Source organism: Anabrus simplex, chromosome 4, assembly GCF_040414725.1.
Source record: "Anabrus simplex isolate iqAnaSimp1 chromosome 4, ASM4041472v1, whole genome shotgun sequence".
Taxonomy (NCBI): domain Eukaryota; kingdom Metazoa; phylum Arthropoda; class Insecta; order Orthoptera; family Tettigoniidae; genus Anabrus; species Anabrus simplex.
The window spans coordinates 92,517,590-92,539,701 of NC_090268.1; the positions used below are offsets into that span (position 1 = coordinate 92,517,590).

Below are 22,112 nucleotides of genomic sequence, written 5' to 3' on the forward strand. Positions count from 1 at the left end.
ACAAGCAAAGTTCGCTGATGCACTTACATGCTGAATTTCAGCAGTTCTGTTAAAATGAGTAGTGGCACTTCCTACTTGTTAATCATGTAGAGAGAAGTGATGCTCTAATAGGGCTGTTAAAAATAGGAAATTCAGTAACATGTCCCTTTTAGGTAACTGTTAAACTGTTATGCCCCTTTAATATAAATGGTACCCTTCAGATCATAAAATGGGATAGGTTATGCTTTATTTCTTGGTAAGAGTATAGGGTTTCTTTGGCCCAGGAAAATGTTAGAATCATGAACTTCAAATAAATCAGCCATTCATGAGGGGGGGGGGACAGTTTTCTTATATGCACATTGTGGAAACAGCTGCAACAGCAAGTTGTGTTTTTTCACACACTTGTCCAAGTCGACATCCAATACGTTGATGTACGTTGGCCAGAATTATTTAGTATATTCATCTCCCAAGACATTTAGGCAAGCTCTTTGTTTCCGTGCGTAAATATTGACTGCCTTGATGATGCTGCTCTATCCAACAAAGCAACAAATGTAGGGTAACATCTTCCATCAGTTTTTCTCTGAGAGAATCTTTTCACAAACCCAAATAGAGACCACTAAAAACGTTCATCACATGTGAAACTGCTTTTATCTGCTATCCAACAACTAAACACACTGCCATGCATTGTTGCATTTATCTTTCCAGGTCACAAATGGCAATGGTGGGAAAGTTCCCGCATGCACGTATATACGTCTACCACTGAATACATTGCGTGTTCACATTTATTTCAAGCATTAAATGTCGTGTAGAGGGAATTAGTAAACAACCCTATCATCCTAAGGTAGGTGTGCGGTAAGTGCAACTGAAATAATCTGCCCTGATTTTTCATGAAACAGTTAATGCTGTCCATTTCATTGAATTGATTTTTAGAACTCACTTAAATGGGGCAGAAGAAATGGGTGTTCCAGCAAGTTGGGAACTAAATCCAGCGACGTGGGGCTAAACCCTAAACAGATGGAATTTCATTCCGAGCAATTGTTGATGTGGTTTTTTGACAGGCTAACTAGTGAAGAGTTGTGACCTGCCTGTTCTTCTGGCTTAATGCTGTACATCTTTTACTGACAAGGTGCTTGAAAGGACAGAGGTTATAAATCCTATCCACAAACATTAGATGACCTTCAAAATAAAATTTAAGATTGTAGTGTATATGGATTGATTTAAGTGCTCCAATGTGGGCATAAACTATGTAAATAAATAAAATAACATAATTAATCATTTATAATTAATTATGATGGTAGCAAACTATTATAAATATCCTATGAGAGAGATTCCTCAGACATTACTATTTTCCTTAGCCATAAATGTCCATAGTTACTCACTTAAGTGAAACGGACACAGATTTTTCAGTGAACAGATGACACATTGGAATGTATTAGTGTAAACTGAAATTACTGTTCATTCGATACACTGTACAATTAATTTTCATCTTATGACAAGATCTTGCAAGCTCAGTTTCATGGTTCACTTTTACATGAGCCAATGTGGTTTTGGAAGGCATTTGTATCAATGAAGACTGCATAATAAGGTTGTAACCACTGAGCGGGTAACACAACAAAATATTAAAAAATGAAGCAAGTTTAGAATAATTAAAACACATCTTAAAATCAATATTAAACAAAGTTTAAATACACAATAAGGGGCAGGATGTGGGAAGCGGTGGGAACCCCTACAAGGTGGTGGAACATAGACTTTCGTGGCCGAAACTTCAAATAAAAGTAATTTTCCTAAGAGCAAGACTTTAGTAACATAGAAAAGTCAGTGAGACAACTAGAAAAGGTTATATAAAATTTACATAACAAATTTATGTACAGTAAAACCTCAATTATCCATCCTTTAATTAACCGTTCTGTGGATTATCCGTCGCCCAAAAAAAAATCTCGACTTTTTTAAAAAAACCAAAACTGAATGAGCATACTTTTGATGTCAATGATGATAATGTTATTGGTTTTATGTCCTACTAACCACTTTGATGGTTTTCAGAGATGCCGAGGTGCCAAAATTTTGTCTCACTGGAGTTCTTTTACGTGCCAGTAAATCTACCGACACAAGACTGACGTATTTGAGCACCTTAAAATACCACCGGACTGAGCTAGGATCGAACCTGCCAAGTTGGAGTCACAAAGCCATCACCTCAACCATCTGAGCCACTCAGCCCGGCTCTTGACGTCAAGGTATCTTGATACAGTATTCCGTTTTGGAGCGACTGTACATTGACTCTCTGACTCCTGAGTCCACGATCATAACGTACAGTAACTACTGTACATACACATGCATAAACCGGCAATCGGCGTTGGAGACATGACTTCATATATTCTTTTACTACGTAATTTTATGTTTTGTAAAATTATTTAACTTCTAACAGTTACAAAAGAACAGGGATGCTATTCAGATTCAACAGTCACAAACTTTATTATCCATTCCATTGTTGACGAATAATATTCTGTAATGTGCCCTCTCCCAGCCCACAGAACGTAGAGTACGGTATGCTGGTCATTTCTACTTCAGAATGATAATTTAGTAGCGTGTAACATCTCCGAGTACCGTACGTAGATCTTTCATATCGTTCACTGTCAAGGGTAAATATTTTCACCACAGGTTACTGCATCGTAAATATTTCACAATGCACAGGAATCGGAAACCGGCCTAGCGGTCAACCTCCACTATTAGTAGACAGGTAGGCTACATTCTGTAACGCAGTGCAAAGTAAGGAAATGTGAGAGTGACTGATAAAGTTGAACATTTATTTTCCATTCTAACAGCTGAGAAATGTTGAGATCGAAATCTGCAGTAAAAAGAAAACTCCACGAACCTGCTACGCAGGCGTAGCAGGCGGAGAGGTGATACTCCCACGTGTCGCGTCCCAGGTGGCGGATAGGGGGGTCCTAACCGGCTTGCCGGCGGACTTGAGGGAAATAAAATACCTCTCGCGGACCAAACACACTACCCCCTGCGGGTGGGGGACGCACATGTAGAATACACCCGCGGTATCCCCTGCCTGTCGTAAGAGGCGACCAAAAGGGGCGACCAAGGGCTGACTGAATTAGAACCATGAAACTAATTTTGAATCGTACCATCACGCGGGGAACACCATAGGTTGCCTGTACATGCGAGTAGTACCACTAAATTCGGTACGAAATAGGTTTGTGATTAGTAGCAGTTAAAGCCTGGCCTGGTGGATTCCAGTACCCGTGCATCGTACCCGTGTGTGCAACACCGCGGGTCTGGGCGTAGCCTGTGAGTTGTACCACTATATGAGCAGCACCGTGGGTCTGCGTTGCCTGTGATTAGTACCCACTATGTGAGGAACACCACGGGAATACCGGCGCCCGTGTTTAGTACACCTCGGTGGGGAACCTTCTCGGTTTGCGTTGACTCTGAGTTGGACCATTGTGTGAGACACACCATAGGTCTGCGTTACTTGTACGTATTGCAATACTTGTGAGTAGTACCATCTTTTGTGGAACACCGTGAGTCTTCGCTACTTCTGATTAATACCCCAACATGACACATACCATGGTTCTATTTTACTCGCGACATGTACCATTCTGTGGGGCCTTAGACGTGGATTTTGCACCCCCTTTAGACACCAAGCATCATTGTGCTTTATAAGTGGTTCCTTGGTCGGTAATAATGTTATTTTTGATCTGTATTGAGTCCGATCCACTGGTTTTTGTTTGTTTTTGTGTTTTGTTGAGTTCCTGTCCATCCATTCATTCTTCATGCCATATTTTATTTTTATTTTGGTCAGTGGATGCCTTTGCAATTTTTGTTCTTTCATTTCGTACCATTAGGGGCCGATGACCTTTGATGTTAGGCCCCTTAAAACAACAAGCATCATCATCAAAAAGAAAACTTGTAGTTTTAACCATACAAAATAAAGTTAATATAATCGAACAGTTAAAGAAAAGTGAACTAGTCTCAAATTTAGCATCAGAGTTCGGTGTGGGTGTGACATCAGTGCGGGACCTAATGGAGAATAAAAAGAAATTGTTGCAGTTTGTGGCGAGTTCTGACAGTTCGCATGGACTCGCTAAAAGAAAAACAATGAAAACATCATCTTTAAAAGAACTGGATGCTGCGTTATTCACGTGGTTTCAGCAAAAGACAGGCGAAGGTGTATCTATTAGTGGTCCTATGATAACAAAGCAGACACAAATTTTTCACGAAAAGATGGGGCTCTCACGGTCCTCACCAGCGTCCAATGGTTGGCTACAGAGATTTAAGACCAGACATGGCATTCAAGAATTAACCCATTCCCGCCCACATTTTCAGTCCGCTTATCGCCAGATTTCAACCTATTATTTAGGAAAAATTGAGCAGAGCACACTGTTTCAGAAAAAGTTAAATATAATAAAAACTGTTGATCACAATGTATTAACATTTTCAATAATATCAGAAAACATACCGTCACATCCATTTCCGTATTCATTGAGTCATAAGGTTGTTGGTTCAAACCTCCACCCCCCCAAGTGTGGTACTCGACACAAAGGTAGGCTCTTTTTGTCACATCCTCATGTTGTATGAATCCCTCTAAACCAATAACCGTGTGATTCTGGAAGTGGAGTGTATACTGTATATCAGCTTCTATTTCCCCTGAGCAAGTGTCTTAACATTCTGTGTCTGTGTTTCCACCACGAACCTGCTACGCAGGCATAGCAGGGGGAGAGGTGATACTCCCAGGTGGCAGATAGAGGGGTTCTAACCGGCTTGCCGGCGGACTTGAGGGAAATAAAATACCTCTCACGGACCAAACACACTACCCCCTGCCGGTGGGGGACGCACATGTAGAATACACCCGTGGTATCCCCTGCCTGTCGTAAGAGGCGACTACAAGGGGCGACCAAGGGATGATTGAATTAGAACCATGAAACTACTCTTGATTTGTACCATCATGCGGGGAACACCATGGGTTGCATGTACTTGCGAGTAGTATCACTAAATTGGTACGAAATAGGTTTGTGATTAGTTGCAGTAAAAAGCCTGGCCTGGTGGATTCCAATACCTGTGCGTTGTACCCATGTGAGCAAAACCGCGGATCTGGGCGTGGCCTGTGAGTTGTACCACTATATGAGCGGCACCGTGGGTCAGCGTTGCCTGTGATTGGTACCCACTATGTGAGGAACACCACGGGAATACCGGCGCCCGTGACTAGTACACCTAGGTGAGGAACCTTACCGGTTAGCGTTGGCTATGAGTGGCGCCATTGTGTGAGAAGCACCATAGGTCTGCGTTCCCTGTACAAATTGCAATACTTGTGAGTAGTACCATCTTGTGTGGACCATCGTGAGTCTTCGCTACTTTTGATCAGTACCCCAAAATGACAAATACCATGGTTCTACTTTACTCGCGACATGTACCATTCTTTGGGGCCTTAGACGTGAATTTAGCACCCATTCAGACATCAAGCATCATTGTGCTTTATAAATGGTTCCTTGGTCAGTAATACTCTAATTAACTACCTTCTTTTTGAGTCTGATACACTGTTTTTTTTTTAGGGTTCATGTCCATCCATTCATTCTTCATGACAATTTTTTTTTAAAATTTTATTTTGGTCAGTGGATGAATTTGAATTTTTTGTTATTTCATTTCGTACCATTAGGGGCCGATGACCTCGATGTTAGGCCCCTTTAAACAACAAGCATCATCATCATCATCATCTATGCTTCCAGAATGTGCCTGTTTGAATGCTTCATTGATATTTACGCAAGTGGCTATCTCACTGAATATTTTGTCTCTTCCTAACATATGTCAAAAATATTTTGTTTCTCGTAATACTCTTACGAAATTATGGACAGGTTCAACATCATCCATATAATCATTCAGAGTAACGAAACGGAATATTTGTGTTAACTGAAATGCCGCAACATCGCAATCAGGTCCGAATTCTCGATATCCATTTTCACTTACATCACTGTTATCACTAAAATTATCTTCATTGATACATTATTCCCTCACTAAAAATTCACCTCCACCCCTACTCAACGATTCTGTGTCAGTTTCCTCGCCTATATTCAACTCAGTTTCAATATCCGCAGTATTCAATCCTGCCATGTTTATGAACGAAACAGCTGTCCCGCGCTCGCGGAAGTTCAAGACCGTTTCCTAGGAGACGTCAAGACAGATTATCGCTCTTCTTTCATTTCCTAAGCCTTCTAGATCGTACTGCGTATTCATAAATGCCTCGTAAACACTTCAAAGCCGACGAAAACAAAAAACTATTGCATAGCTTGCGTAAGTGTGCAGATAATGCAACCGGGCGCTTTCGGGCGCTAAGGACCGGAAGGCAAAGTTAAAAGTCGGGCGCTAAGGGCGGGATAGGGTTAAACAGCGAAGTAGAAAAACTAAGTAGTGACAGCAGTGCAGCAGAAAACTTTAGATACAAATTTAAGCGCATTATTGAGAGATACAATCTTGTTCCAAAGCAAGTGTACAATGCCGATGAAACTGGACTTTATTGGAAGTGCTTACCCAGTAAAACACTAGCAGCTGCTGAAGAGAAATCTGCTCCTAGTCACAAATCTAGTGAAGAGCATGTTACCATCTTGTGCTGTGCGAATGCTAGTAGCAACCATAAATTAAAATTAGCTGTTGTTGGTAAAGCAAAGTAGATTATTGTCATAACAAATCTGCATGGATGACACACAATATTTTCAGGACTTAGTTCATAATAAGTTCGTTCGCAGGTTCGAGATTTTGTGGCGTTCAAGAGCTTGCCATTAAAGGCTGTCCTTTTTCTTGATAATGCACACTCTCACCCATTGCAACCTTTAAGGCGCATTATAAGCGGGAATTGCTAGGCCTCTTACTTTCCGAAGAAACGTCGATGGTTGAGTTCTGGAAAAACTCATTCTTAAAGAAGTGCTTTATCTTGCCCAGAAATCATGGGATCTAGTAACCGCTCAGAATATCACTCGATCGTGGAGAAAATTGTATGTTGATGTCGAAGAGCTCACCGACGATTTTCATGGGTTCACTGATGAAGATGAAAATGAGGGATTGTTGATCAAAGATATCCTGAAGACTATTGAAAATAACATTCATTTTGGAGAAGTGGATGGAAGTAACATTGAGGAGTGGTTTCATACTGACGATGTATTGCCTGGGCGTCACATTTTAACTGATGACGAAATAGTAAATAAAAGCGCAAACGGGAACTTGGCAGTCAGCTACAAAGTGACGAGTGAAAGTGATAAGAATGGGGAAGAAGAGTATGTCACAAATAATCGCGTACCACTTCAGACTGCACTGGAGTCGGCTGAAACGTTAATGGAATTCTTGGAGCAAGATGACAATATGGATTTTTCAAACATTCTTGTAATTAGAAAGCTCAGAATGGACATAAAGAAGAAAATAAGTTGTAGGAGAGTGCAAAAAAAAAAAAAGTAATGGATTTTTTAAAGCAGCTTAAATGACACCAGGTAAATTAATTATGGTCTGCTGGTAATTTAGGTGAATATTTAGTATGTATTGTTGTAGCTTTGACTACATTTTTGTTTTAAAGAGGGTTTAATGCACTGCATTTTAAGGTTATACGGTATGTATTTTATGTACTTTAAAGTCCATTAAAATTAGTAGTAACATGAACTATCTGTTTTTTAAATTTTTTAATATTAACCGTTCACCCCTTCGCGGGCATTAAGAGAATAATCGAGGTTTTACTGTATGTATGCTGTATGTATGTCAGGTATTCAGCCCGAAGACTGGTTTGATCCTCCACAACTCTGCCAACAGCTGTCACTGAAAAGGCATACTAGGGAAATGAAGAATGAGGTATTTTCCTGTTGCTTTCCTCACCGAGCCAGAATTTATTGCATATCAGTCTGCCAAGCCCACCGAAATGCATGCATCAAAAAACCCTATGAGCGATGTTTTCATACCATTCATAACAGGGACTGGCTGCATAAAGAATGGTATTACTAGTATCACTCATACCTCGGTCACTTTAATAGTGTCAAAGCCAAGGATGAGACTGAGACTGGTCACTGAAAGTAACAAATTTATACTAGTCCATACCAGAAGATATAGTGCACTGTAAACACTACATCTTGCCAGTAAAGGCATTTAACAAATGTAAAAGCATCCTTTTCACCCACACGGAGTGGAGAATGATAAGTGGTGCTACAACTTGTTCTACATTGAAATGGAAGGCAAATCCCATATTTGTAAAAGAAAAAAAAAATTACATTCATAAATTGGGGAATTTGTCAGTATAGAGACTGTATGGGCTTACAACTTCATTTAGTTTACATTACAAGGAAGCTGACAAACAAATGATGACAAAGTCTGTATTGTATTGTATTTTTGTGTGGTTTACTTTGAAACTTTCCTCCAGACTAAAAACAGCCTTGCAGTAGGGATGCCAATAAACAATTCCCTTTCTCTTGTTTCCATAGCACACTATACACACCCCCTCTTGGATTCTTTCAACAAAGTTTGTTACCCAATCAAATATCGTTGAGTATTGTCTGAGAAGTGTCTTCCTGAGACCATTCTTTCTACTACAGACAAACATCCTACAAATAGGTTCCCTACCAATTTAGCTATAAATGTTAGTCTTAACTTGATGTTTTACTACTTGTGAAAAAAGAAACTGCACATAATGGTAAAACACCAGAAATATATGTAAAATCGTTAACATGCATCAGTCAATCCCTGGAATGAAAGAATGAAGTTCATGTAACTTGCTGAGAAGAGAATTTTGGCTTACTATCAATACTATGCAAGATATGGAAGCTCAGTGCAGACAGAAAGTATGATGGGTGTAGAATGTCACTCCACAGTAGCAAACGACTCCTGCCTGACATAATGTACTCATCGCCGTGTGCTGTCATGTTAATGAAATGGTTTGTTTTGTTCGTGATTGTTCATAAATTGGGGAATCTACTTCGTAATTGTCAGTATGGAGAGTGTGTGGGCTTGCAACTTCATCGGCAGTAGGGATGAGAGCCAGCTTGCTGTCACAGACTTACTTACCCAGTCATCATTCCATCTCGCTCAGCCGCACAGTGACAGGAAGGCACTGTTCAGATTTCTTTTACACGCAATTGTCTCTTCAAAATGTATTGCTGCACAACTAATAGTACTTCAGATCTGGTCCATATTCGGAATAAACCAGTAATCATGTTCTTATTGTTTTGATCTTTCAACGTATCCTCTTTCTCACTTATATCACTCACCTGATTTTCCGTCAGTACTACTCACAATATTTGTACATAATCTGTGTAGACCTAACCCAGCATATTAAAGGAAGATAATAACTAAAAATTCATTGAATTTTTTAGAGGATGAAAGATAATTGTGTCCTTGGTCTATCATTCTACCATCACCTGGTTTGATCACCCCTCTGTACAAAACTTTATGTTAAGAAACAGTAACTTTTCCTAGCAGACTCTGCTTACTGGGAGTATTTACTAATGCTGTAAGTGTATTATCTTTTGTGATTAATTTTATTGTATCGGAAGACGAAGAAAGTTAACCATAACTTACGAAGACTGCTGCAATTTTTTGTAAACTTATGAATTGTCCCATTGATATCTAAAAATCTTTTTGAAGCCAAGTTAATGTTACAAAATGTAAAGCTTAGACTTCCAGTAGTCCTTCTTTATCACCTTGTAGAGTGCTATTTTATCATTGTTTCTTTGAATGATAGGACTATCCTTCTGTCATCCATTGAGGAGAATTACAATTAAAAATAATTTATAATAAATATCAAATGGTATCTGTCTTATGGTCAGTAAGTGTATGGCATTTTACTGGAATTACAACTTGAGTAAACAGTTTTTAGTACTTTTTTTTTTTCTTCATGTATAAGGGTTGTTTAACAAGAAATTTCATCTTTATCCTTATTGAACCAAGATCACAAATACTTATAAAGTATTTAGGGGTTCCACCTATTCAATACAAAACAATATTGTCTGAATATACAATCAGCCATTTCAATCATTAAAATGATGTGGCCTCTTTAAGTCGTGGGTATAGGTAGGCCTTCAACAGTCTTCTCCAAGTAGAACGGTCTTGGGCAGATCTCATCCAAGTGGTACCAGCGATCTTCTTGATATTTAGCAGTACTAGTTTCGGCGTTACTTTGGCGCCATCATCAGCGGCATGAAAGTTGTGAAAAACTGGCAATTAATATAAAAATATATCAACATTTTGTAGCACTAGCTCCTAAAGACCTTATATTAAAACATATATTTAGATAAAATACAAAGTTATTGTCTCATATTTCTACAAATTCACAAACTTGTGGGTCAGTGTCACAATTAAAAACAAGCTAAAGAAAAAGAAGAAATAAGGTTTGTGTGTGTGTTCAAAGTTTTTCATCTTGAGATACTGGGTTCGATCTTATTTCTTGTTTGCTTGGTATTGCTTAAATGAATGTCAAACAAAGGCCCCTTGTTTAGCATCTCGATAATCTCAAGGTCTTGCTCTATGTCCGTGAACTTATGTTTAAGGTCATGGACATGCTGGCCTACAGCTGAGAATCTATTATATTTCACAGCATTAAGATGTTCAGTGTATCTAACCCTGAAACTACGCCCAGTTTGCCCAACATACCCGCAGCCACAGTCATTGCATCAAAACTTATACACCCCTGACTTGGAGTAGGGATTACTTCTATTATTTGCTGTTGTATTATTTAATACTTCTGCGCTTCTGTTATCCGTTCTGAATGAGATCTTAATGTACCGCTTCTTAAAAATATTAGTGACCGTATAAACATCTTTGTTATGTCGAAAAAGCTTGTAGTTTTGGATTACCTTTAATCAAAGTGGTGCGAGGGTGATGCTTAAACTTATTAATTATATGTTCTATAAAGTCCTCTTTAAAGCCATTAGCCTTGGCTGTTAACTGAATGATATTCAGTTCTTTGTTCAAATTGCACTTAGACATAGGTATCCTGAAGGCACGATCCACCAAGCTATTGTAAGTCACGTATTTATGGGATTGTGGATTCGTTAAATCTTGCCTTGTCGTGACGGCTGTCTGTGTAGGCTTTCTATAAAATAATACTGAATGAAAATGAAGATGTGTGCCTATTAATCTTCAGGTCCGCCGGGCTGAGTGGCTCAGACGGTTAAGGCGCTGGCCTTCTGACCCCAACTTGGCAAGTTCGATCTTGGCTCAGTCCGGTGGTATTTGAAGGTGCTCAAATACGTCAGCCTCATGTCGGTAGATTTACTGGCACGTAAAAGAACTCCTGCGGGACTAAATTCCGGCACCTCGGCGTCTCCGAAAACCGTAAAAGAGTAGTTAGTGGGACGTAAAACAAATAACATTATTATTAATCTTCAGGTCCAAGAAATTGATTGACTTATCCCTTTTGGATTCCAGAGTGAACTTTGTATGTGTGTATTTTATTAAGATTATCGATAGCAGTTGACGTGTCAATTACACATTTGTCTATTATCACAAACGTGTCATCCACATACCTGGAGCAAAATTATATATTCTTAAATTTGTCGTTAATTATTAATGTATCCTCAAGGAAATCTAAATAAATTTCCTCCAGAATCTCCGAGGCTGGTAACCCCATTCCTAAGCCGTCTTGTTTATAGATAATTCGTCACACTGACCACGTCACCTCATAATTAGCCAGCACTTGCTTGTCAGGCTAAGGCCGCTATTAGCCGTGGGCGACTAGTGGCGCAACTAGTTGCTGTGGCGAGTCGTGAACCATTGGATCAAATGGAGCCTATTAGCCGCGGGCGACTAGTGGCGCCACTGAGCAACTAGTTGCCAGCCGTCATTTGAGCCGGCAACTGCTTTGGCGACTTTTAGTTGCTCAAATGCGTGATGGGGCATTGCAGAAAATGTACCCTATTAGCCGTGGGCGACTAGTGGCGCAACTAGTCGCCTGATGTGCCTAACTACGCATACGGAAACGTCACTCATGTTCGTGTTCTCACACCAGCTTGACCTAATGCGGAAGAGGGAACGCAATTTCATTACCTTGTTTGGTCTCGTGCTGTGGTAGAGTGAATATTTTGCTTATTGTGATAGTTTATATATTGAACATGGAGACATCAAATAAACTACAACAGCAAATGAAGGAGATGGCAAAATCATTTGAAAGTCAAATAAATAATGAAGACCATTTTTGAGATAGAATGAAAACTGGTCACTTGGGATTCCAGAACTGAAGCTTACGCTGACAAAATAGAAACACTGAATTCTTGGAACAGCATTTTAAAGAACTTTATTCCAGAATTCGAAGCAAAACTGGTAGGCGAGAAGTATATTCTAGGTGAGTATTATAAAATGTTTACTACTCTTATATGGAAATATGTAATACCCATAAAAATTCTATAATTGTTTACATTTAAAAGTACCATTGATCCATTATATGGCTATATTAGTGAATTACGGCTCAGGTGGGAAACACTTGTTTAGTCCTGTGTCGTTTCCCGTTATTTCTTCTTTTATGTAGCCGAGTAATTCGTAAAATGACGACTTTGACATGCGCAGGTAATTGAAAAATTTGCTGCCGTCTTCGTTTAGATTGTCAAACAATGTATAATATAATCCTCTAGTCAGTCGAGAAGAGCAAGAAGAAGAAGTTCTTCGTAGGACGCCATTCTCTCAACTGGCCATTCCCCGGTATGAACCGAGCAATTATAATTCACAAGTTGCTCCACTGATCGCCCGGTACTTAAATCCTCTGGCAACTAGTTGCACCACTAGACGTCCATGGCTAATAGCAGCCTAAGACTCTATAAGGCTGTAGCATCATGGGGTTTGTCTAATTTGTTACCCTGGTTCTGTCTCTCACAGAGAATAGGAAGCGCCTGGATTGAATGTCTGGATAGGGGATCACTTAGAGCAAACATTTATTTTAACGAAATTTGGAAATTTTATTTCTTTCCTTTCTTAAAATTAAAATAATTTAAAGATATAACAAGAAACAGTAGAAATATTACTGAGGGTTACCTACATTAACAACGAGCTCGAAAGAGCATAATTGCTCCTGACAGGTACAATAATATGAAAGAGCATAGTTGCTCCGAACAGGTTGCAATATTATAAGAGTCTCAGCTCCAAGACCCAATAGAGGCTAGCCTCAATCAAGCAATCAGATGCTATTTACAATCTAAATTACACTCGGTACCGCCTAGAGTGACCCCCACTTAATAGTGTTCATACACTGGTTGCCCCATGGTGGGTTTACCTATTACAAAGTTTCACAATCATATTTAAGTACTTTCCCTTAAGGGAACCTAAATGTAGACATGGTTACCCAAAGAATCATAAATATACAGGGGCATAATTACCCATACTAAAAGGCCTTAAGAATAAAAAGAAAAGGTTACAATAAAAGGAGGCAAAACGCCAGCACTCCTTAATGAACATTCAGGCAGAGAAGAGAACCTAAGTGGGGTTTAAGGCCCAATGATACAGATGCTAATCCCATACTAAAAAGGGTGACTAAAGGGGAGAAAATTTAAAGGCCGAGAGAAGATTTCCAAAATTTAAAGGTTGGAAGCTTTAGTCACCCAGCTCAAAAGTAGAAGGGGAGAGATCCGAGGGTCACCACTCGTGCTCCCTTACATTAAATATTTTTCCAGTAGAGAACATAGAGTCTGAAGACTGCGCAGAAGGTCCTACATTCAGCCCAAAAAAGAAAAGATTACATGTAGATTTTAAGAAAACTGCTGCAGTCTTCCCCTCGAAACACATGCCAGCTCGGTCATATATTTTGATAAATTCTGCCATTACCTATTAGCGCTGGATCTTCTTCAAGCCGGCCGCACCCTGCCCCTTGGCCCTCTCTAACCTCCGTCAAGTTGCACTCTCAATAACCGGAGCAAATCAGACGAGACGGCCCCAAATATGTTCTCCTTAAGTGGCTCCGTAGGGGAAAGTTATAGATTAAATTAAATCCCAGATAGGCTAAATTACCATACACTCTCCCGAGTTTGATTGGTTAGAGAAATTTGCTACAGGCATGTGATAGGCAGATTACCTTTGAGGAGGAACCAGATGAAGTACTGACAACTTAGATACATAAAAACAATCTATCGTCAGGGGAAAAAAACTGTTTACCAACCATGACAGCTAAAATATCTTCAGAAATTAATTTGTGTTTAGTCCACTAGAAAACCCACTGTGGGTGGGGGATGCAGATGGAGAATACACCCACGGTATCCCCTGCCCACCGTAAGAGGCGACTAAAAGGGGCCCCAGGAACTCTCAACTTGGTAGCGTGGGTTGCGATCATGGGGCCCTTAGATAAGTCCTGGCATTGCTTCCACTTACTTGTGCCAGGCTCCTCACTTTCATCTATCCTGCCTAACCTCCTTTGGTCAACTCTTGTTCTTTTCCGACCCCGACAATATTGGAGTATTCAAGGCCTAGGGAGATATTCTTTTTCCCGCCCTTCGTGGCCCTTACCTTTCTTCATACGTTACTTAATTTTTCGAATTGACGGATCCCTTCTTTTTCTTCTCTCTCTCTCTCTCTCTCTCGCTCGCTCTCTCTCTCTCTCTCTCTCTCGCTCTCTCTCTCTCTCTCTCTCTCTCCCCGGTGGGTGCGGGACGCAGACGAAGAATACACCCACGGTATCCCATGCCTGTCATCGGAGGTGAGTAAAATGGGCGACCAAGGGATGATCGAATTAGAACCATGAGACTACTTTAAATTAGTACCACCACGCGGGGAACACCATTGATCGCTTTTACTTGCATGTAGTACCACTTTGTTAGGTACAAAATAGGTTTGTGTTTAATAGCAACAGAGTGCGCTGTCGGCTTTTACAGTACCTGGGAATAGTACCACTATATGATCGACACCATGGTTCTGGCTTGCCTATGATTAGTACCCACTGTATGAGGAACACCATAGGACAGTACGAGTCCCTGTGGTACGTACACTCATATGATGAACACCATAGGTTTGCGCTGCCTGTAAATGGCACCGCAATGTGCGAAACCCCATAGGTCTCTATTACATGTGCGAATTTCATTACGTGTGAGTAGTACCATAATGTGTAGAATACCGCGAGTTTGCACTACTTTTGATTAGTACCACAACATGTCAAATACCATGGTTCTACTTTCCTAGTGATAAGTACCATTATGAGGGGCCGATGACTTGGATTTTGGACCCCTTTAGACTACAAGTATCATGAATTCAGTATTGTGCTATAGAAGCAGTCCCTTGGTCAGTAGTACTATTGTTTTATTACGTCAGTTTCTGTGAATGTGAGGCAGTGCAGGTCGGGTCCACTGGTTGTTTTAAATTCATATCCATCTATTTATTCTTCATCCTCACGTTTTGAATTCTGGTCAGTGGAGGATTTTGGACTTTTAATTTGTCATTACATTCGTCTCATTTTGTACCATTAGCGGTCAATGACCTAGATATTAGGCCCCTTTAAACAGCAAGCATCATCATCATCATCAGTCCACTAAAAAACCAAACCAAACCCCATGGCACAACAGTCCCGAAGGGCCATGGCCTACCAAGCGACCGCTGCTCAACCCAAAGGTCTGAAGATTACGAGGTGTCATGTGATCAGCACGACGGATCCTCTCAGCCGTTATTCTTGGCTGTTGAGACCAGAGCCGCCATCTCAACATCAGGTAGCTCCTCAATTGTAATCACGTAGGCTGAGTCGACCTTGAACCAGCCCTCAGATGCAGGTAGAAATCTCTGACCTGGCTGGGATCGAACCCGGGGCCTCCAGGTAAGAGGCAGGCACGCTACTCCTACACTGCGAAGCTGGCTAGTCCACTAGAGGTTGCTAGAAAATAAATGGCAGTTCCATCTAACCATCGGGGAAGAAGGTTCTAGAAAATTTTAAAAGTTCGATATCACTTACATAGAGGGCCCTAGATAAGCTGTGCAGTTTAAATAGCTGGGAAAGGTGTACCCTGGTACTCATAAAAAGAAAATATCTCCTACATATTCGTGTCCAAATTGATGATGCACTAGTAAAACAATGAAATAATATGAGTAAGCAAAAGAGGACGTCCATCAGCGAGCAGCCCCTCTTGTGATGAGCCCTCGGGTTGGCTGCGTACAGATGCTGAAACCAGGCCTATACAAGAGGTTCACTTTGGAATGGACCACCTTCCCGTCCACAATGAGGGAACATACTGGCTATTGCAAATTTGAGAACTCTCCATGGAAATCATGACATCACTCTAAAAAATGTGAAGCTTCTCTTAGCCTGACCAAGGAAAAGGAACTCTTTCACAATTTTTCACACAGTGAAATAAAAATAGGTGATGTTTAATAAAGAGCTGAACTCTTTAATATTATGTATTTTGGAACTAATACAGTAGGATTCCATTAGTCCGGCATCCAACAGTCCGGAACGCCCGATGGTCCGGCACAATTCCAGGATTTTTTAAAATGTTATTATCTCTTAATAATGATCTCTCGTGAACATTTTGATGCATTATTTGTCGAAACCAATCGAAGTGTATTTTTTATTATTTCAAAGTTAATAATGCAAATGTATCTGATACAATACCTTTGTTATGCATTGACTTACTTAAATATCTCTGGAAATATTCAGCCTAGAAGGCTGTGTGCTATACTGAGTACTGGAAAGCCAACCATATCATAAAAAAACAGATTTCAGTAATTGAATGTATGGGCCACGTTCAAAAACGGATGCCTTCAAAAATTCAAACAGACAGAAGAAAAAGAGAAGTTGTAGATGGAAAGACTCTAAATGGTAAAGGAAGACTTACAGATAAAAATCTATGAACTCCGGCATTATTATGGAATGGCAATAAGAAACAACACGTTTGAAAAGAGGAGTGTATTATTAAACTAATGATTCTGCTGATGAACATTTTACTGCAAAACGCATGTTACAGCTGTTTTTCGCTGTACGCCTTAACCTATATCGTAGTAAGAGGTACCTCCTGATAGTCCGGCATTTTCGGTAATCCGGCACCAGGCCGGTCCCGAACTTGCCAGACTATCGGACTTTTACTGTGTGTACAATTTTTCATCCTGCTTTTAGGTGAAGAATTTGCAATCGTTGATTACTTTTGTCTTCAAATGAGGACATGCTGTTTTTCCAAACCACGTAAATAAATTTACAAAAATGGTCATATAGTCCTCATTACCTAACCAATCTGAAGTAAACACACACACACACACACACACACCCCCCCCGGCCCAGATTTTTCTGATCAGTAGAAATAAATCATGAACAGAAGGGTTAATATACTGGATTATTCTCATCCTATACATGTTTTTGGATAATTTCCCACTACAGTAGACTCCTTTTTCTTCTTCTGGTTTTCTGTTAAGGTTATGTTTCAAGCATGTGTTTGTATGCTTTATAGTTGTTTGGCTACTTGTTTTGTTAATTTTGCATTTCTATTGTGCTTTTCCAATCACAGTTGCTTTAGATTGCTGCCTAAGACTGTTTCAGTTGCCTGTTTATTTTAGTGGAAGGTGCAAATGCACATTTCTTCAGCTCCAATTTTAAAGTGGCCCTCCCTCCAAATTCTGCACAGGTGATGAGGATTGCACAAGAAATGGCTGCCTTGTCAACTGCTCTTCCCCTTGATCTAGAGTCGGCTATTTTCATTCGCACAGTAAGTAAATTTTGTAATTTATGGCTTAAATACTAATGCAGTTTGATGTTTTAAGGGGCTTGTTAACAGTATTTCACTTTCTGGTTTGAATGCAGTGGTAACTTTATTAACATGTAAAATTTTAGAAGAGTTTATTTAGTATATTGTTTGTTATTGTTTTTTCCTTCAAACACGCTTGCTGTTACTGCAAAATGTTTGATTGTATACATTGTAGCTGAATCTCACTAGAAGATGGTGGTGTAGTAAGGGGAAAGAAACGTGAGGGGGATCATGTCGATGAGTTGAAATTCTACCCATCCAGTTGCTTGCTTAGGGAAAACTTTTAATTTAAAATTCAGTCTGAAACGTTACATGGGCCATGCAAAAATGATTGACACCAATAGATTATAATGGAGGTATTCACTGCTAATGTCTGTTCACCTTTGTCATCATTCCAGCAGTTTCTGTATTTACACAGCAAACTATTCTGTATGATTTCAACTTACAAACTTCATTTTCGGTACCATATTGACATTAACAATATCTATACAAAATTCTTAGAAAGAATTTATTGTAAGGGTCCACATATTCAATACTTCATTGAGGCTATTCACATTAGATAGCTGTAATAAGACTGGTACATGTTTCAACACCTGGTAGGGCAATCTTCAGTTAAATTCTAAAAATTATTGACCCCATACTTGTGACACATTAAAAACCGTTGGCACTTGTTGAGACATGTAAACACACTGTTCATTAAAGGCTATATAAAAATCTTAATTTGCATTGAAATTGTTCTTGGTTAAACCGTTGTAACAGATCTTCATTGGAGAGATGACTCTTGTTATGAAAAAAGTGGTTATGCCAATTAAAAGTCATGTGAGTTGGAAAAGTTGTTGTTCTGTGGACAGTGCTCTTTTTTACAATCTGCTTTACTTCTGGGTTCGAACCTACTATCTCCCGCGGATACAAGCTCACAGCTGTGTGTTCCGAACTGCACGGCCAACTTGCCCAGTGGACTTTGTTGTAACAAAGTATTCGTATAGATGTCAATATGGAACTTACAAATTTGAGGTAGTGGCTAAGTAGAGTGACTCTTCTAATAGATGGTATTAAATCTAGAAAGAGAAAGAAAGAGACTGAAGATGAAAATACAGAATATTGTTACTATAGGATTGGGTAAATAAAAGTAAAAACTTGTGTTCTTTCTTCCAGCTCGTGATGGTGACTTTATCAATCTGTGTGGTCATCTGAGTAGCGTGAATTTGAGCTTGCATAGATCTATTACCATTGAAGGGAAGCAGGGACTGTGGGAGCGGAGAGGGCAGCTTGCTTGATACGTGTTGTTGGGAATTTATCTTGTGATTGGGAAAATAATTTGTCAAATAAGTTAAGAACAGGCCATGACAAATAATTTTAAATCTAGGCACCAGCACTGAAACCTAGGAGCCAGGTTATTGTTCTAGTATTTGCATCATTAACATACTGGCACCTAGCCTCTCGAAAAATAAATGATGTTAATAACAGCATTCTCTTGTGTTTTAATAGTTTTATACACTTCAACAGATTACCACAAAATGTAAAGACAGCACTCAGTCTACTAATCGTTTAAAGGAGCTTAAAACAATTTTTATGGAATGCCTGTAAGAAGACATGATAGAGGAGATTCCAATAACTATATCCTGAGGACACTGAACTAAATAAAACATGCCACTGTCTATACAAATTTATGAAACTAGCCAGTTGTTACATACAGTAATTATATTTTGATACTGGTCTAAGAAACTTGTAAATTGAGAGGGTCAGCGCAACAGTGGTCTAAGCCACTTAAAAAAAAAAATTGAGAAACAGCAAGTCAAAGTTATATAATTGTTGTTTTTCTTGGAATTTGGAAATCACACTTTTTTGGTAGTGGTGTATTCCATGATGTTTCGTTAACTTAACCGCAGTGTTATAAAGTCTTTTGTTAAGTAGTTTTTATGAGGAACCTGCAACTCTTTTTCTTGGTTAGACCATTGTTGCACTGACATTTATTTGTACATGAGAAAGAAAAAAAAGTTATTTGAATAAATGTAATGTAATGAATCATATTTTCATCCTAATAGTTCTTTTACAAGTTTTAATATGAATTTAAAGTGACTACACAGGACACGAAGTGCTTCTGTCAGTAAAATATTAAGATTATGAACTTATCATTACAAGCAAGAGCTATCAGTTCCGTATACTTTTTTAGTATGATTTTGCAAGATTACACAGTAGGCCTTCTATACATAACCAGGAATATCAAAAATGTCTTCATTATCATCCTTCACAATATGTTGTATATTTTCATCTTCTCCCATTCTATTTTGAGATACCAGACTATTGTAAAATGAATGGTGAATGGGTGGAACATATTTCAAAAGGTCACTAATATCTTTAAGTTTCTTTGGGTTTATTGGCCTTGGGTTGGAATATTTTGGTATTAGCTGAACATGTTGTAGTTAAAGGGTGTGTTTATTCTTTCTCTTTTGCCCTTTACAATATTCACATGTGCACCTTGCTCTCTACCACCTGAATAACAATACCTGACACAATATTTCCATGGTTGCTCAACAGAGACTTTCAGTATTGAAATGCGACTGAAAGCAACAGGTTCTTTATCCTCAGTAAATTTACGATTAGTAATTTTATCAGTTAAAGGCTTCCACGAACCTGCTACGCAGGCGTAGCAGGGGGAGAGGTAATACTCCCACGTGGCGCATCCCAGCTGGCAGATAGGGGGTCCTAACCGGCTTGCCGGCGGACTTGAGGGAAATAAAATACATCTCGCGGACCAATCACACACCCCCTGTGGGTGGGCGAGGCAGACGAATAACACACCCATGGTATCCCCTACCTGTCGTGAGAAGCGACTAAAAGGGGCGACCAAGGGATGATTGAATTAGAACCATGAAACCACTTTTGATTCGTACCATCATGCAGGGAACACCATGGTTCGCCTTTACTTGCGAGTGGTACCACTGTTAGGTACTGAATAGTTTTTGTGATTCGTAGCACTCAAGCGGGGTTCAGTGTGGGTTTCCAGTACCCGTAAGTCGTACCCATGTGAGTAACACCTCGGGTCTGGGCGTTGCCTGTTAGTTGTACCACTATATGAGCGACGCCGTGGGTCTGCGTTGCCAGTGATTAGTACCCACTATGTGAGGAACACCACGGGAATGCCGGCACCCGTGATTAGTACACCTAGGTGAGGAACCTCATCGGTTTGCATTGGCTATGAGTGGCGCCATTGCATTACCTTTACGATGTACAATACTTGTGAGTAGTACCTTATAGTTTAGAACACCGTGAGTTTACGCTACCTTTGATTAGTACCGCAGCTTGAGAAATATCATGGTTCTACTTTACTCGCAACATGTACCATACTGAGGGGCCTTAGACCTGTTTTTTGGACCCCTTTAGACATCAAGCATAATCGATTCAGGACTGTGCTTTATAAGTGGTCCCTTGGTCAGTAATGCTATTATTTATGACCGTTTTTGAGTCGGATCCACTGATTTTTTTGTTTGTTTCTTGTTTTGTTTTTTTGGGCTCATGTCCATCCATTCATTTTTCATGACATTTTTATTTATTTTGGTCAGTGAATTTTTGAACTTTTTGTTGTCATTTCATTTCGTACCATTAGGGGCCGATGACCTCGATGTTAGGCCCCTTTAAACAACAAGCATCATCATCATCAGTTAAAGGCTTTGAACTCACAAAATCAACCTGTTGCATTTCAGTTACATTAAATTTTCTTTTACCTGCCCTAGTATTTTTTTTATAATAACTACCCACCCAGCAGATGTATACACACATGTTTCCACTCTTTTTTTTTTCCTCTCTGAGTCCAAAGTCCCTATCACAGGGACAGCTTTGTCCTGATACTAGATACTTGTGAACTATTTCCTCAACATATTGTTTGTGAATAATTTGCAACCAAAAACATACTAAGGAAATATTCTTATTTGGGAGCAAAACAGTTATCAGAATACACAACTAATATCAATATTTCGAAGATTGTTCCAAATATATTTAATTAAACATGATCATCATCTGAGGTACAATCATGCTCACAAAAGTTATAAGTCCACAGTTGTCTCTTGTCTCTTGTAGTGTGCAGATGGGGAGTAGGCAGAGCTTGTTGTCTCACCAACGCTGCTAACACAAGATACATACGGCGTTTGATTTAATGACAATATATTCACCGAGGTTCCTACATCTTCTAGAAGACTACACTTTTATGTGAAAATCAAGTATAACCTTCAAATACTGATATAATCTCTCCTCACAGCATCTCCAACCAGTACACTTTCGCAACGGTTATATCAGAGAGTATCTTAAACCAATCAACTTACTGAAAATACATCATAACATTCACCTTTTCTTAACCTATCTTTTAATGTTGGAACGTATAATATAAACAAAATTCACCCTCTGACCTACATTAGCAGCCACTGCAGCAAATATATGCTATCACAATGAAGAGGATCCATTTCAGTTCCAGACACA

At 39.5% G+C, this 22,112-nt stretch overlaps 1 protein-coding gene across 3 annotated transcripts in view; it reads left to right on the plus strand.

Annotated features, from left to right (window-relative positions):
- LOC136871657 (uncharacterized) overlaps window positions 1-22,112 on the plus strand; it is a 235,513-nt gene that overhangs the window by 65,159 nt on the left and 148,242 nt on the right. For all 3 annotated transcript variants that reach the window (XM_067145140.2, XM_067145139.2, XM_067145141.2), the window contains one exon: window positions 17,452-17,600. In XM_067145140.2, coding sequence (XP_067001241.2) covers window positions 17,452-17,600 — 149 coding nt within the window. The remainder of the gene's footprint in view (window positions 1-17,451; window positions 17,601-22,112) is intronic.